The 16477-nt window shown below is 44.5% G+C and overlaps 1 protein-coding gene across 1 annotated transcript in view; it reads right to left on the bottom strand.

The window, feature by feature from the left end:
* RUNX2 (runt related transcription factor 2) overlaps window positions 1-16477 on the bottom strand; it is a 90650-nt gene that overhangs the window by 28640 nt on the left and 45533 nt on the right. The window contains exon 6 of the mRNA XM_019474557.1: window positions 6845-7018. Coding sequence (XP_019330102.1) covers window positions 6845-7018 — 174 coding nt within the window. The remainder of the gene's footprint in view (window positions 1-6844; window positions 7019-16477) is intronic.

The following is a 16477-nucleotide window of genomic DNA, read 5'->3' as shown; positions in this document are numbered from 1 at the left end:
GCCCACGGCAGGGGGGTTGGACTAGATGGCCTTTAGAGGTCCTTTCCAACCCAAACTATTCTATGATTCTATTCTATGTTTCTATGAAAACCAGCCTCTGCTCACTGATAGCAGCCAAGGTTTGCATGGACATGTGAGGAGAGAGCAGCGAAACACCCTTGCCTTGCCAAGTCACAGGTGATCTGCTAGCCCCCAGGGTAAACATTACTGCTTAGCAGCGTTGCACAATCCCCAGGATAAAACATCGCGAGGCAGAGTCCAAAGCCACCCCGTCTAGTCCTCGAAGGCAGACGTGCAGCTGGGTCTCATGCAGCACCCTTTGGTCCCACCAGCAGATGTTTCCTGCAACACCGCTGGAGCCGAGACTTCAGCCACCGAGGTGCAACCAGCCCGTCTCTTCTGGTTCCACACACCACCAAACCAAATCTCCTGGGGGGAAGGAGGGTGCCAGGGGTGTCATGGAGAGGTGCCTGACAGTGCTTCTGGGGCAGATCCAAGCAGGTGCTTGTGGGGGAAACACAACGATGTCCTTAGGAGGGTCACTTCCTCCTCGCTTGGGCACAGAAGGGGTGGAGTGGCTATTTAGCCGTACCAGCAGGGATGAAGCTACGAGTGGATTTGTGAGAGGTATTCCTTGGTCTGCTACGCCAAAGACCAGCTTCCCCGTTCGCTCTGGCTGGAGGGCTCACACGTGTCTGCCACGTCCCTGTGGGCCAGGGGCTTTACACCAAAGCACCACATGCTCTGGCAGGCACAGGACCTCTTCCCAATCATGAAAAGCCCAGAATAGATGAGAAACCCCAGAGCTCTGAGGCAGAGCAAACGTGGATTCCTCCTTAAAGGAATCGCTTGAAAACAAGGGAGAATGCTACTACAAAAATACACTGAACAGCTCCGGAGAAAGCGTCCCACCTTCCCGTATAGCAACCATGGGGAAGGTCTAGTTCAATGACAGCAAAGGAGGCAGAGGGCCACTTTGAATTGGCATTTGCACTTGAAAGTTTTGGAGTGATTACTAAGACCAGTATTCTTTTTGTAAACATTTCTGTTACGCCTGCGTGGGTGTGAAGAAAAGTGCGTCTTTCAGCATTTTCGTTCACAACGGGGCATATCGTGCGTATACTAAGAAAGCCTGGGCACAGCTCAGCTGAAACAAGTCAGCGGGGCGAGGTCTAAACTAATGCACAAACAGCTCCATCCCGTTTGCACTGCCAGGTAAACCTCGCCGAAGCAGGAGATATTGAGTATTGCAAATTATTTTGTGTCTAGGTTTTACTGCCGCATTTACAGTCAGTGGGAGGTATACACGGTTCTTGACTCTTGTGGTCTGTGATTGACTGCAACAATGGACAACGGACATTGATGCTTAATGGACAGTAAGTGGTTTTAAAAATCAGTCTAAGATTGGATGCACGGTATAAAACTAAAAAAAAAAAGAAAGAATGAAAAAAACCCCCAGTGACCCATTCTCCCACCGATGACATTGGCTCTCCAGCAATGTGACTTCTCTTCCTTCAGTGGAAATGTTCTGAAGTGTTAATGGAGAGAAGAAAAAACCCATAAATATCCCTGAAGAACGAGTTTTTCCACTGCTTTGGCACTGGATTATGAAGCACACAGATTTACTACAGAAAAAAAATCAATTTCCCATTTCCCAAGCTGAGTTACATGATCTGAGCATGATCACAGGCTCGCAGCTCCTCCGCGTACCGTCTATAACACCCCAGCATCACATGCGTGCATGCACTTCACAAAACCACTCTCATTTCAATCCAGCCATCAGCTCTAGCACTGGCTGCTGCTGACTGTATTAGGGCTACTGCTGACACTAAAAAACAAGCTGTTTGGAGCTATCTTTGGTAAACACTTAAAGCAAATATCCTCACTTCTGATCTTAACGAAGCCAAGATGACTTTCTGCATGAGTAACCCAACTATTGTTGTAACACCGCCCCCCCAGCAAAACAACAACAACAACAAAAATGCAACTTCCTTCTCTTCTCTGACTATTTCTTAGGCATCTTTAAAAGCCCAGGGCTTGATCTGGATTGCCCAGTTCAATCAATGAAGCCAAATCCAATGGAGTTACACCCCAATGTACAGAAGCGTAATTGAGACCAGATTTTGGCCTGAAGAACCTCTAAAACCATTTCTCCTCCCAGCCCCCCAAGAGTCACATTTCTAAAAGAAAAAAAAATAAACTGAACAAGTCATGCCAACAGGGCAACTAAATTGTAAAGGGGGGGAAAAATAAAGTTAAAAGAATACTTTAATAGGAGGGACACAAGCTTTACCAAATGGAGGTTCACAATGGCAACTCCAGTTGCCTGAAGGATGCAATCAATTTGCATGAAATACAGCAGACTGCAGCCACCCTTGCGTTCATGGCAGCAGAAATCCCAGCTCCACTACCTCATCTGCTGAGTCTTGTAGCTTTTATTCCACGTTACAGTGAGCTGAAGGCATAATTCACCCTATAAGCCTATTACTTGGGCTATTTCTAAATTATCTGTTCCAGGCAACCACGTACTTTGCCTGATGTGGTCTCAGATTGATGTGCACCAGCTACAAACTGGTGTGTGCTTCAGAGTGCTGCTGGTCCCAGGTAAAACACAGCCAACCGCTGGCAGGGCACTTGCATAGTGCCGGTCTAATAACAGCTACACAGCTTCTGTTTCAAACCTGTCCTGCAGCTGATGGTCTCGGAGAACAGACATTAGTCTTTGAGGCAGATGCTGCACAGCTTCATATCCAGAGCCCAGGACAACACTGTGATGAGCACAGCTTTCTGCCTTCTCCTTGACTCTGCAAAAGGGCAGCGTCCAGCCCATTGCCTGCGAGTCCTGAATGGGGGAATTAAGGAGGGCCCAGCTGGTACCATCCTCATCCTCCATCTGAGAGTTGAAGGTGCTTTCTGCCCAGGGTCTTCCCAGCAGACTCAGTTTACACTGTCCCCTGAAACCGGTCCCTGCCTGTCAGTGGAGGTGGGTCCCCCCACTAACTTCCAGGTAAGCCAGCTCTGAAGCCTTTAAACCTGCTTCCTACAACCCTAAAAATGATGAGAAACTGAAGCATAACGTTGCTGAAGTGCAGGGTGGGGGGGAAGAGGAAAAGGGAAAAAAAAAGATTTCACGGGACCTGCTTTTGAGTGCTGTTATTTCAGCGATGAAAGTCACAGGTTGCCTATAGATCAGACGGTGCCACAGCGGTGATGGAGCATGAAACCTCACTTAACTCCCACTTCTCAGCCCCTGCAGCCCAGCCACCGGGGTCCTCGTGCCGACCACATTCCTGCCATTACACCCATGGCTTTTCCTGGCCGATAGAAGCTAGTCCTCACCGGTTGCATTTTAGAAAAACAACAGCTTTCCTCCTTTCATACTGCACCACTGATGCAACAGCTCGATGTCTGAACAGGAACGTAATCGGATACGTGAGCAAGTTGTGCGAGTGCCGTTAGGGAAAAGGAAAAAAAATAAAAAAGCAAATATACCAGTATCCAAATGTGAACAGACAGGATTCCTGATTTACGGGCAGCAAGCAGGGTTCAAATTGAATCTGCATTGCCTCAGTAAAGGCATCTGCTTATTGGACGATTTGTTTTTTAATGACCCTTCGATGTTGCTTTTGCAGAATCCTAGTTAAAATGCCATGTTGAATGAGGGCAACTCTGTGCCTTGTACTGCCACAGCCTGGCCCTCTGGTAGGTTTAGGACTGTGCCGTGATTTGTAAAACCTGTACTCTGATACTCTAGGAAAATAAACACAACCCAGACAGAGAAAAGAAATATAAGAGTGAACCCCAAAGTGCTGAGTTCTTTCAGACTCAGGTGTGGGCCAGCTTTAAATATTATTTCTGTTTAATCATGCAATAGCTATGCAAGACCTCAAGTGGAACGAAACAAAAACAGTTTATGTGCTTACTAGCAATAATATGGATTTTGTCATAGGAAACCAGTATTTACTGTTACAGTTATTAGGAATTAATTATTTTCCCTAAATTACTAGGTAAAAAGATTAAGAAACAAAGGTATTTCTAAAGGAATGCTTGGTTAATGCTTGGTTAATTCCAATAAAGGTAATAAAAAAATCCTTGTTTTTTGGACAAGGATCTATTCTCCTTTTAATACATACCCAAGCCATACCAGCCCAGTGACCATGTTAAGAAGCCAGTGGGTAATTCCCACTGAATATTGCACCACAACAAGGAAACTGGTGGAGATGGACAGCCCAACCAGCTCGCTCCCTACTACCACACCAAACAGGCGGACGTTTAGCAATTTCCCATGGTCACCTAACACCCGATCAAAGAGGTGCCTCGTCTGCGGCATCAACTTTGTCTCTCATTGGCACGGTTTGTGTGGCAGCGAGCATCCATTCATCCCAGAAGAACTCTGGGATGTCTGCAAAAAGCATCCCAGCACTTTGGTGGAAGATCAAAGCACGTAGAGCTTTACAGATTACAATCAACGTCCTGAAAACGAGCACCAAAAAGCCTTGTGGGGAAGCCAGCGCAATTCACAGAGCTTGCACCGATGTAACATGCTCACGCTAATCGCCTTATTAAATGGGAGGGCTACCAGTAAGCTAACGAGTAGCCTTGGAGGGCTGGGTGTTTGACTTTTCTAAATTGAGGAGGAGACAAGGGTGGGGAATAACGTGGCAAATACTGTACTGGACCACAATACAGCCCTGTATTCACTGCAAACTTTAATAAGCACCCGAGTCTTCACTGCTTTGGGGGAAATGAGAGCAATTTGGGATTCTAAAGTATCCCACGACCATGAGTTTATCCAGCAAGAAAAGTGCATAACCCACAATAGATGGGAAAGTCAGCCTGCCTTCCTTGGTGCAGCTCACCTCCCTCTGCCCTACCAGCACCGCATCTTGCCTCTCTCGATGAAGTCTCAGCCGGTACTTTGAACTGCTACCTCTTAAATTTGCAGAGAAGACAGCGAATGCCACACAGCTTTGTTTCCAGTCAGGCTTATTTAAAGCTCATCTGAAGTTTTCACCTCCCGGATCTGTAAATGCTGCTGCCGATTCATAACGAGGCAGAGAAGTACTCTATTAATCAAACCCAGCAGAACATTTTCTACAGGAGGCATTTATGTGAATGAGAGCAACATATGAGGTTACACTGAGCTAGGAAGAAAATTACAAGGGGATCTCAGTTCTCGTGCTTCAGGGCATAAGCTGATCACCAGATGGGGTCAGGAAGAATTTCACCCTCCTTCGTTCCTAGATATAGTGTTGCACAATAGGTAAACTATGGAGGCACTAGGAAGAAGGCAAAAAGCTGATTATAGCCCCGGTTTTCCCCCCTGCTTTCTTGGGAACTATGTCCCCAAACACTGCCAGACAGAAGACAGTAGGTTAGGAAAAATACCGGGCTTCATTTTGGCAGTTCTTACCCAAAAAATGATATGCACAGGAGCCCTGACTTCACATGTCCAACTAACAAAACACTAAGCCCAGCCAGAAAACCTGCTCTGGGAAGCTGGTGGGCAGCAGGCACCTTGTAATGAGTACTATCGACATATTTAATATATTATAAATATTTTACGCTAGTTAAAGCTAGACTTCTAGATCTGGGAGAACTTTGCCACAGCTCATGGGAACAATATTTTTGTTTCAATTCTCTGAGTGCTTCGGGTTCAAATTAACCCACTTAACTTCTCTTTCTTACTGCAAATTAATAAACCAGTGGAACTTAAAAAACAAGAAAAAGAAAGAAGAAGAAAGCCACAACACTTTGTTAAAACCGCTAAGTTTCAGCTGGTATCATGTCAAAACCACTTGAAACATGAAACCAGAAATCTTCCTAGGTTGACTCAAAGACTATGTCTATACTAGGAGTGCTTTACCAGTGAAGGAATACTGGTATATAAGACTGGCAAAGGTCTCCTGGTATAGATGCAACAGTAGCAGCAAAACCGAGTTTTAAACTAGTCTAGTAAATTGAGCCAGGAGTTTTGTCGATGGACTTGCATCTAGGTGAAGTTCTCCAACAGTTCTAGCAAGTGAATTGGTCAGGGGCAACGCCTCTTCACATCCTGGGTAGACACAAATACGTCAGCACAAGTTTTGAGTGTAGAAATGGCCAAAATTAGGTAGAGGTTGTTTTGACACTCTTTTGAAAAAATTAACCAGCTCTGAATTTAGAAAAATTACAAAATCGGTTTATTTTGTAGCCTTCACAGTTTTGTTGCAAACTTCTGGCATAGCTGCAGTTAAACGTCTTATTTCGGTCTTATAATCTGTGACACATGGTACTTTATGATTTCTCTCAGCACAATGAAATCTGTCTCTCAGCATGCAATCATAAATATTGCATACAACCCTCACAAGCAACCTTCGGAGATTTCTCCATAACCCAGATGATTGTTTATTGTAACAGTGGTCAGCGCTGGTGCTAGAAGGAAACCTTCACGTGAGAAAATTGTATTATTATTCCGATAGAAAGACCATTAAATGCTGGCCGCTTCCCTCAACACCAGTGCAAAATAAAAACGCTGAATAAAAATGTTCATTCTAATATGTACGATTGCACACACGGAGGACAAGGCAGAGCAACGTGGCAGTTAGCATTTCACCAGATTCCTACTCAATTTACCCAGATTGACTATTTTGGACTATTTTGGGCTTACGGAAAAAAGGTATTTTAAAAAAAGAAAGACATTTTCAGCTACAAACACTATAGAAAAATCCACTTCCCACCTAGCTTTGCTTGGAACACATCTCTCACTCTGTAACAGCCTCTTTTACTGCAGTTGAGACACAAATATCCATAAGCAATTACTACCGTTGCCTGTGCAAGTCAAACCTATGGTTCTGTCTCTTACCTGTAATCTGACTCTGTCCTTGTGGATTAAAAGGACTTGGTGCAGAGTTCAGAGAGGGCCGTGGGCTCTGGGTCGGGACCCCTACTCTCATACTGGGATGAGGAATGCGCCCTAAATCACTGAGGCGTTCAGAGAACAAACTAGGTTTAGAGTCATCAAGCTTCTGTCTGTGCCCTGGAAACAGCAAATCATAAAATAAAAGCGTTAATAACAAGATTTAGTAATTTAACACACCCCAAAAAAACCCCAAAATGGCCTCTAAGGACCTGTTATTAGATTTAACGGACTTACAGGTATCTCAGCTACCCCCGATAACACAGCAAGATCGGTGGGGTGATTTGTGTTTTGGGCATGGTTGTGCTGGTGAAAGCCTTATCGAGTACAACTGTGCCCATACAGATGTGTAACATGTTGCAATTTGGATCAAAATAAGCACTTATGAGGACACCCACACAAGGTCTTTTTTTTTTTTTTTGCTGCTTTAACTACACTAAGTAGTTAAAGGGGCAAACTTTCTTGTCCAAAAGCAAGCCTCATATGTAAGTACAAGTTATCAAGTGGGACAGTTATTCCATGCCTGGTTTATGTGTTGTGGATTTTTGCTAAGAAAATGCAAGCTTTTCTTTTCCCCTTATTTTTTTCTTTAACTCTGTCACAGTTAGTCATTAGCTTTCATTCCTCTGGGAGATTTTCCTAAAAGTAAATAGTCACTGTCATTTGAGACGACCAGTATCGCAAGGAAAACCTTCAAAGCTTCTGGCCAAGACTGGGCCCTACACTCCCTTGCATGGTCACCCTTCCTCAGTGCTCCTCCTTCTCTCCCCAAAAACAGGCTAACTGCCCTCTTGCCATATGGCCGCACTGGGAAAAGTCATTTAGGGGTGCTCGGTTGTCAAAATGTAGAGGGGAAAAATGGCAAAAGCAACAGGATGCCACAACTGGTACTGCTCATATTGTCATTGAGATGTTTCAAGAGTAAAGGCTTTCCTTCTCTAATTGTTGTATTTTTGCTCCTAGGTTTAATTTCTTTCCAAAGTAGTTATAGGATGCTCCTCGCTCAATGGCGCCTTTGAATGTGAGGCGCAGAAGGTGTTATTTCTATCATATGGAGAAACAGGCATGCAGAGAGATTAAGGTCAGGACTAATTTTACTTAACTTTAGCCATTCATAAATCAGGCACCTAGTCTAAACTCTTCTAATGTAGACTTCCTCTACAGTTAATGGAAAGAAATAGCTACTTCCAGAGGGCAATTAATCTCATTTGTCTCTAACACCAGTCTTAAAACGGGATGATTCACCTTCTGAATTTGCTTTCTCTTCCTTCTCTGGTCAGAGAGGGAGCACACATGACTAGTTTAATTAGACACCCTCACCATTAGTCAACATTAAATGGAATGAATCTTACCCTAAGTTACCGACCAAGGTCACACAAAAAGCCTCTGGGCAGAGCTGGAACGGGGGCCCAGACCCCCCTGATTGCAACCCAGAACCACGTCTGCCTCCATCCCTGTAAGCAGTGCCGGGGCACAGGCACAAGAAATAACTGGGTAGGATATTTTTATGCTTTTAACAATAAGAAGGGTCCCTGGTAGGGTTTGGGCTTGAACCCTTCCAGATGATCCCCAGTGGCTTGAGATAATTCGCGTTGTCTCTCAGCAGTGTGAACGCAGCCATCTGTCTGGAGGTTACGAGAGCTCAGCTTTGCAGACACAGTCAGATTGTCCCTTCGGTCTTAGGGCTAGAGAACCAATTCTGGCACTGCTTAATTTATTTTAAAAGCATAAATGAGGCCACTGAATCTTGAGATTGAACTATCAGACTACCACTCTGAAAAAAAATGCCTTTTAATGGTGCCTCTAACCACAGTACTGAAGTACCTGGGTTCACATCATCTAACTGGGACCATGGTGCCTACATGACATCGCTAGGCAAAGCGATGTCAGTACTAGACAGCTAAATCCAAACTAGATTCAGAGACATCATGGTTCTAGATAGAGAAGTGAAGGATTCAGGTTGGGAGAGGAGAAGAAACTGGATGGAATTTAATTTTGCAGAAACTTCTCTAGCAATTTAAAACAATTAATTAGTTGACCCATTATTTTGCACTTTGAAGTGTGATTTTCCTCCCCCAGGATGACTGAGTCTAAAAGCAGGGTGTAGGCGGGAGCTTTCTCCTTAAGGAGAAGGTGCTGCTCTATGTTAGAGCTGACATGGGTGGCTACCCCTCTCTTCAGGAGGTATCAATCACTTTAAATGGGGAACGATTTTTGGTGGGCTTGTAACAACTCCGCAATGGCAGCTTAATTAACAGGATAACATCTAACCTGGTAGTCTTTAGCATTATCTTTTCAATCTATTTAAATCACAACTTGTACAAGCTGGGTGCTGCTAAATCTGAAGAAACGACTTTCACACGCACACGCAGTCAGTATTCTCTTGGGATTTCTCCTTCTCCATCTTCTTTTCCTCCACAATTTTTATGCATTTGCTTTTCCCTTTGCCAGTCGTATCTTCCACTCTGTTTTTTAAAGGCATCTCCCTCCCCTCCCCTTTTCTCTTCTACTCATTCCTAATCACATTTCGGCAAATTCAAGAGGGCTCAAAATAAAGGAAACATGATTAGCCTATCTCTGGCCTCACAAGCCAGGGCTGACTTTATCGGGAATGAATCCACCCCCAAAGTGAATTTTATTTTGAGTTTTTGTAGAAAAATCCTGGGCTATGTTCATACAGTGCCCTTTTTGCTAAAGAATCACTAGCAAACTGGTGCACAAGCTATTTTAACTATCTTCAGATAACGCAATGAACGCTTGTTATATAGGTCACCACTCCTACACCAACCTGTGCCCGATAACCCCCAGCTTTGTTTTCATCATGCTCTGTTTGCCCGTGCATAGCTTTGCTAGAGAAGAGTTTATATTTAATTATGATGTGTATCATTATTATAATGAACTAGGTCAATCACAGAAAGACAAAATTCAGCAGGATAGCAGTGCACTTCAGTGTAGGTAGGGGGAAAATAAGAAGAAAAAAAGGAAATAAAGAGGAAAAAAAGAGGGGAAAAAAAGAAATAAGAAGAAAGATTCCCACATCTGGCTGAATTGAACTGATCTAGAGATGTGTGGGTTTGGGTGGTGCCACCCCCCCAAAAAAAAATGTAGGGAAAAGAGAGCTATATGCACATCTGGAAGACCCCAGGCATCAATGGAACTGCAAGTCCCCAGAAACCAGCAAGGGGCCGAAGGCAGACTTGCCTTCCCCTTCTGGACATTTAAAATTTAGGGTTGTAACACGGAGTCATGTTGTGACAAAGAGATCCACAGAAGGAGCCACGCTCCCCCAGTGAAATGTCCCAGTGAGATGAGATTACATTACAGCTTCGCACGTTATGGGTTACTATGCTTTGATAAAAGCTAAGACGTGCTCACATTGAAAGTAAGCAGGAAACTCAACAAAAACTTCATATTCGGGAGGTGCTCACAAAGAAGTGTAGGCAACTTAAATAAATCTCTTGCCCTGATTCCTGTGCAGAAAAAAAAATAAAATCCTGTTAACTACAGAGGAGCCATGAAGTATGGGCTGAAAACACTCTAAAAAGGCCTTCTGAGTAGCACATAAGCAGCAGCAATGAAATATGTGATACATGTTTAAAACTCATTCCACAAGCTGCTTTTCATCTCTCATTGATATATGTGTCCGTTGACAGAGAAATTCCTGATCCCAGGGGAGTGTGCTAAGAAAAGCTGTATTCCTTGGTCTCAGTCATGAGGCGTAATTTTATTTCAGGAAAAAAGATTAGGGTAGCAAGTGTGGATAGCTCAGGGAGAATCAGTGATCTGCTGCAGCAGTGAGTACATTAAAAAGCCATATAAAATCTACAAAAAGAATAGAATAAAATAATGTTGCAGCTATCCCAATGCCTGCAACGCTACATTTAGTGCCAGTTGCTCTGTTACAAAGATGATTTTGTGGAATGGATTGGGCTTGGAGGGGGACAAAATGGTTACGGACACAGGCAGTCTTGGATACGAAATGCAGTCAGAAAGATTAAGGCTGTCCCATGAGTTACTGAATAAGGATGGGACCCAGCGGCCACTGGAGTAGATCAGGTCACAGGCAAGGAGATGGGAAAGAGAAGAGAAAAATTGAGAGTTAATAGCCAAAAGCTATACAAGCTGTTCTGATTTTTCTGTTGTCATAGTACGAAACATGTTAGATATTAGAAATCCATTATTTGCTCCAAAATGACGAGCAATATTCTGGTCTCTTACCACTACTCAGCTATTTCAAGCCAAACACCAACCTGAGTATTAGTTTCTGGAGACAGAAAGCATTGCCGTTAACCCACCCCAGTACCAGTTTTGGCCATGTTACATGAAGCAAACCAGAAAATAGTACTGAGAGAGTGCAATAAAGTCAGTGCAAACTGCAGCCAGCAGGACGGTGCCTGCGCTGCTGCTTCAGCTCGCCAGTCCAGGACGGCCTCAGAACATGTTAAAATGGCCCATAGAAGCTAATGTTCAATTATCACGTCCCAGGCATGGCAGAAGATGTGAGGAGGCTTCATCTCCAGCTTAATCATTTCAGTTTAAACTAAATGAAGGAATGTCTCCCAGATCAAAGCAAGGCAATCTTGAGTCTGCTGGATGTGGTAACTGGAAAGGGACGTGAGCTCGTCTCTCATCACTGAACTTCCACCGCTCTGCTGGAGAAGTCAAGATGTAAATCGGGCCGTGGAAGAGGCTGACTTGCAGAATGTAAATGTGGTGTTGATGCTTGAAGATTTTTACCTCCTCGGGGAGGAGGGGTGTGCGTTTTTATCTTTCAGCTTGTGGGTGTGGAACTGAAAACTAATCAGATTATGCTACACGTGGCCTCGCCAGATGCTGACACTCAGGGACTCCCTTTCTTTGTACCGTGTACACCACCCGCCAGTTTTTTTGTGTGTGTTTTTTTTTCCTGTTACCAAGGAGATCTGGTTACCAGATTTTCAACAGATGCTTTTATCACTCTCAAGCGGGTTAGCTATTTTCAGTCATTGCCCAGTTCTATCTTTTTTGCTTTTGCCTTAACAACAAGAAGTACCGTGGGAGTCAGGTGTCTCTGTAAAAGAGCCAAGGGAAGGCAGAAAGGTCATGAAAACAAGAACCTGGGCTCTCACCTGCTGGGGACACATTTGCTGGGACTTCCCAAGCAGAATGGAGGGTGATGACCCAACATGAAATACCCCCACAGTTTGTGTTTGCTGTATGTCATGAGTGTGCTCAGCATCAGCTGGTGAAGTTTGGAGAGTCACTCCATGGAGTGACTACAGCTGGAAAAGGCAAACAAAATAAAAATCCTTCAAACGCCAGGGCCAGTAACCGAGGCTTTCTATGGCTCTGGGTTCAGTGCTGAGATTGAAAAAGAAGAAAACATTAATGGAAAAGGGACTTTCCTTCAGGCTAAGGAGTGGCAGAAAGAAGAAGAATCATCTAGTTCACAAGCTATGAATTTATAGCCTATACACCCCAAGCTTTCCCTGACTTCAAGAGAAGCACATCAGAGCCCAAGAACCCAAGTTTTGATTATTCCCACTGTTCTCCAAAGGTGAAGTGCTTTAAAAAGGTAAAGAATGGGCACATTTTTTTCGTACTAACATTATATGCCTTTGAGACAAGCACTCTGATTATGTCTCTCTTAATACTAGCACACTAGTGACATATTTCTGTGTACACACTGTAGAAGACAATTTCACACCACAAAAAAAATAGGTTACATGTGCCCTGAATTCCATCACAAATTCTCTTTAAATTCTCTTTAGATGTCTTCCTGCATTTCATCCCATTTGGTCCTACGGATCAGATGTAACTGGGAGATACTGATATGGGCTTGACTGAGAATTCAGCTACAGGCTTGTAAAGCTGAAGTCAATGGAGCCACATTTGTGCCCCAGTAAAGGAGCTGAGACCTGAGCCTAAGGCTTCTTAACAGCTGTTGTGCGGGGACTGAATAACACTGAGCATTCAGCATGAAGCAAAAATATTCATTGTTCTGTTGCAAATTTCAGACAATACATCATTGCAGCAAGATGTCACTCCAAAGCAGTGTCAATCTATGCTCTGGAGGTAAAAATAAGAGAGCCATAAATCAGCAAAAGCCCAGAAGATGCACGTCAGCCCTTTGCAAGGGAAAATCTCTGAAGCAAGTCACAAGGGTCCCTCTTGTGTCCCTTGTCTTGTGACAAACTGTCATCCCCGGGCTGGATTCCCCCCACCCAGTCCTACCGAACGCACCCAATCCAAAGTTCATGACAAAAAACCCAAAACACAAAAGAGCCAAACAATTTTTACCCAGGAAAGGGAAAAGCTTGGAACCCTTCCAGTCTCTTGGGTAAAGACACAATTATGAGAAGAAAAATATAATCCACCCAAGAGACATAATTACATAATTAGGCCATAGGCTGTGCATAGGAAAGGTTTTTATAGTTCATAAAACAAGGAGCTACATAGGTGCAGTAACTGCAGTTAATTCACTCAATGGAGAAAAAAAAGATGTTTGTTTTTTAAATAGCTGAGGGCACCAGTTTGCATTAGACTGGAGAGCTTATTCTCCCAACTGTACACAGAACCCTATTAGTGTCAACAGGAGCCACTCAGACGCAGGCAGAAAACAAGACCCTGTCTCTTTTTGTTCTTAAAAAAGACGTATTTTTTACCCAAAGCAGGTAAGGCCTGTACCTGAAACTACTGCAGAAAAATGGCAATAAATAAAGACAGAGGAACGTATGCTGTGGACGGGCTCAGCTCCGATACAACGGATCTAACGTGGCCCATTGCCAAAATCCCACTGAGCTCCTCCTCCCTGACCCCTGCTCTCCTGAAGGTCTGCAGACTACTGGTACGGCTCCAAAAGGGCCAGATCCAGCTCCCAGGGGAACCAGTTACGCTACTGTTTTCCTGGAGCTGTGGCTCCAACCCGGGGTGAGCAGAGGCAGGGGCAGGTTTGAACCTCAGCGTAGAGGTCAAGCCCGCAGAGCATCTCTGGTGTCGATGGTCATCTCCCCACTGACTTACTGGGAGCCAAAAGCAAATGTCAACTCAGCTCCTCTTGCCGGCAGCCCGCCCGGCACGGGACAAAGTCAGAGCTTCCAGCAGGTCGAAGGGAGGAAGGGGCAGGAAGGGTGAGGGCAAACGATCCCATGGGTGTATAACCTGTGTCCCTTCGTGCCCATGGGAATGACTCTAACTCAACCACTGCAAAGCCTTTGAGGATATAAAGTGCTATCAATGCTTTTTAAAATTCAGCTGGGATCTGTGAAAAGCACGCATCCAGCTGAAAGACAGACCCAGAGGTCGGGGTTTTTCAGCAAATGGCAACAGCTGCAAAGGAGCCTCTCGCTCCCAAAATTTCTCTACATAGAGAGGCGAAAAATGCCTGCTGGGAGCAGGGCTCCAGGCTGCTCCTCCGGCAGACAAGGGACTGATGAGGGGCATGTGGCCGGGGCTGAGCCGGCCAGGAAGTCTGCACAGGGGAAGTTGTGTTAAAACAGCAAAACCGGAAGATTTAATGAATGAAACCAAAAAGGTGCTTCGAGAAAAAGAACAAGCAGAGCAGGAAGGGGCTGGAGTGGAACTGCTTTTGCACTCCAGCGTTGCAGGATCCACGCTGCCCTCTACTCTGCCCCTCTGCTGCGGTACGGCCTCGGCTCGCCGGTAAATGAGCAAGGTCTCCCCTTGCTGTAGTGGTTTGGTTTTTTTTTTTTCCTTTCTCTTTTCTTTTTGAAAAGCTTTTGAATTCTGACTTGGATCTTGAAGCGTGTTCTGCAAAGCTGAGCAACACCCCGTACGAACATCAGCACAAACCACCCGGGTCGGGGAGGGAGCAGGTGGGACCCCCTTGCGCCACGATGCTCTGCCTTCACCTTTATCCATCCTTCATGAACACAAAGGAATCTGTGTGCACGTGTGCCAGGAAACCAGCTAAACATTGCTGGCATCGCTGCTCGGAGACATTAAAGACAACTCATATAAACAGAGACTGTCACGCAAGCCTCAATCCCTGCCTTAATTCCCTTTGCATGCTGGTATCTGTTACGCTCTCCCCTTCCCCTCCCCCTTTTTTTAGCAGAAGGGGGGAAGAGGGAGAGCAAGGGCTGTCCCGCAAAAGCGCAAGAGCTCCTCATTCTGACTTTATCATTCTCATCCTAACCCAGCAATATCTTTTAATAAGGCTTTTTCCCCCCCCCGAAGGTAGCTATCCTATAAAGAACCCGCCAACTTCTGTTGCTTGCTGTAGCGACCGTCAGTAAAGATCATAGCAAATGAAGGGGGCAAGAGGGGAGGGAGAGGAAAAAAAATCTCCTTGAACTGGCCTCCCTCCAGCTGGCAGGAGGGGATGGTTTTCTTAACGCTTGCGAAACCCGATTACTTTAAAAGAACGAAAAGGGGGGGCGATGTAAACACAGCCATTAAACCAGATTTAAGGCGCTTAGTTTAAATCTAGTCTAAGAGCTGTCCGATGCTACGCTGCTCTGCTCTCTAGACATCAATAAGGTGCATTTTCATTTTTGGTTTTGTTTTACACCCCCAAAACCAGGCGCGTATTGCAGGCTGTACGCTGCGGTTACAATGGGAATTCAGGCATGGAAGAAACAACAGTTAAGCAATAATAGATGGATGTGTGCGTGTTTGCACTGTATCTTTCAACAGATTGTTTTGCTGTGTTAGAAGACTACTGTGTTTATATCCATGCAGCAGGTTTTAAGCAGATTGTTTAAACTTGATTAAAGTGGGATATTTCTAAAATAACTTTACTAATAAAATTCAGATGGCTAAAGAAACCTGAAAACGTGGTTAAAAATAAAAAAGATGCCATTTCAATCTACACTGGCAGGAGTAACATGATATAAACTCCAAAAGAAAACAGTCTTTACAAGTTCGACTTCAAGGATTATCTTGTGTATCAGCACCCTCTGTAGCAGAGTAGCATTTATCCACGTATCCACCCATGTTAATGCTGTTGCACAATTTACTACAGCCATGATAGACAGATAATTGCTTTATCCACCCAAGTGTAATAAACGGAGTCTACTGTGTTAATCCTTGTATTCTTATTGTCTGCGAATGCCAAGTAAGGGAGAGACGTACACTGAAAACCCTACCCTCTCCTTCCAAAACTACTGGAGTTTACTCACCCTCAGACCTGCTAAAGTGTTCTTATTGCATTCCACTCCCCTGCTTGCAGCGCCAAGTACTTTGAGTAGTGTCAAGTTATTGTTATATAAAGGGCACCTACACTCAGGCTATACGGAGGCAGAAGCCAGGATGCAGCAGCCTTTAGAAAAAAAAAAACAACCACCCTCAAAACATCTTTTCCTACTCAGTAAGTAAAACAGGCCAAGTATTATTTGTTCCTGGGCATAGCACAGAAAGTAATTAACCTGTCCTTCTAAAACTGGACAACTATTCAGTTTGTGTGGAGTCTGTCTGACTGTTGAGAAATGTCATTTAGCTGCTGGCCCATCAGCGTTTTCCACAAAAATCTCTAAAGATTTTTTATTTTGAATGTCAAAAACAGGCGTATCCTTTAAAAGGTTTACAGATTCCTGGCGGTTTCATGAGCTTAGGTTTGTGGCACCAAATTTGTAATGA

This window comes from Aptenodytes forsteri, unplaced genomic scaffold (genome assembly GCF_000699145.1).
Source record: "Aptenodytes forsteri isolate BGI_AS27 unplaced genomic scaffold, ASM69914v1 Scaffold57, whole genome shotgun sequence".
In the NCBI taxonomy this organism is placed as follows: Eukaryota; Metazoa; Chordata; class Aves; order Sphenisciformes; family Spheniscidae; genus Aptenodytes; species Aptenodytes forsteri.
The sequence above is the reverse complement of the archived record's forward strand: the minus strand, read 5'-3'. Positions and strand labels throughout refer to the sequence as shown.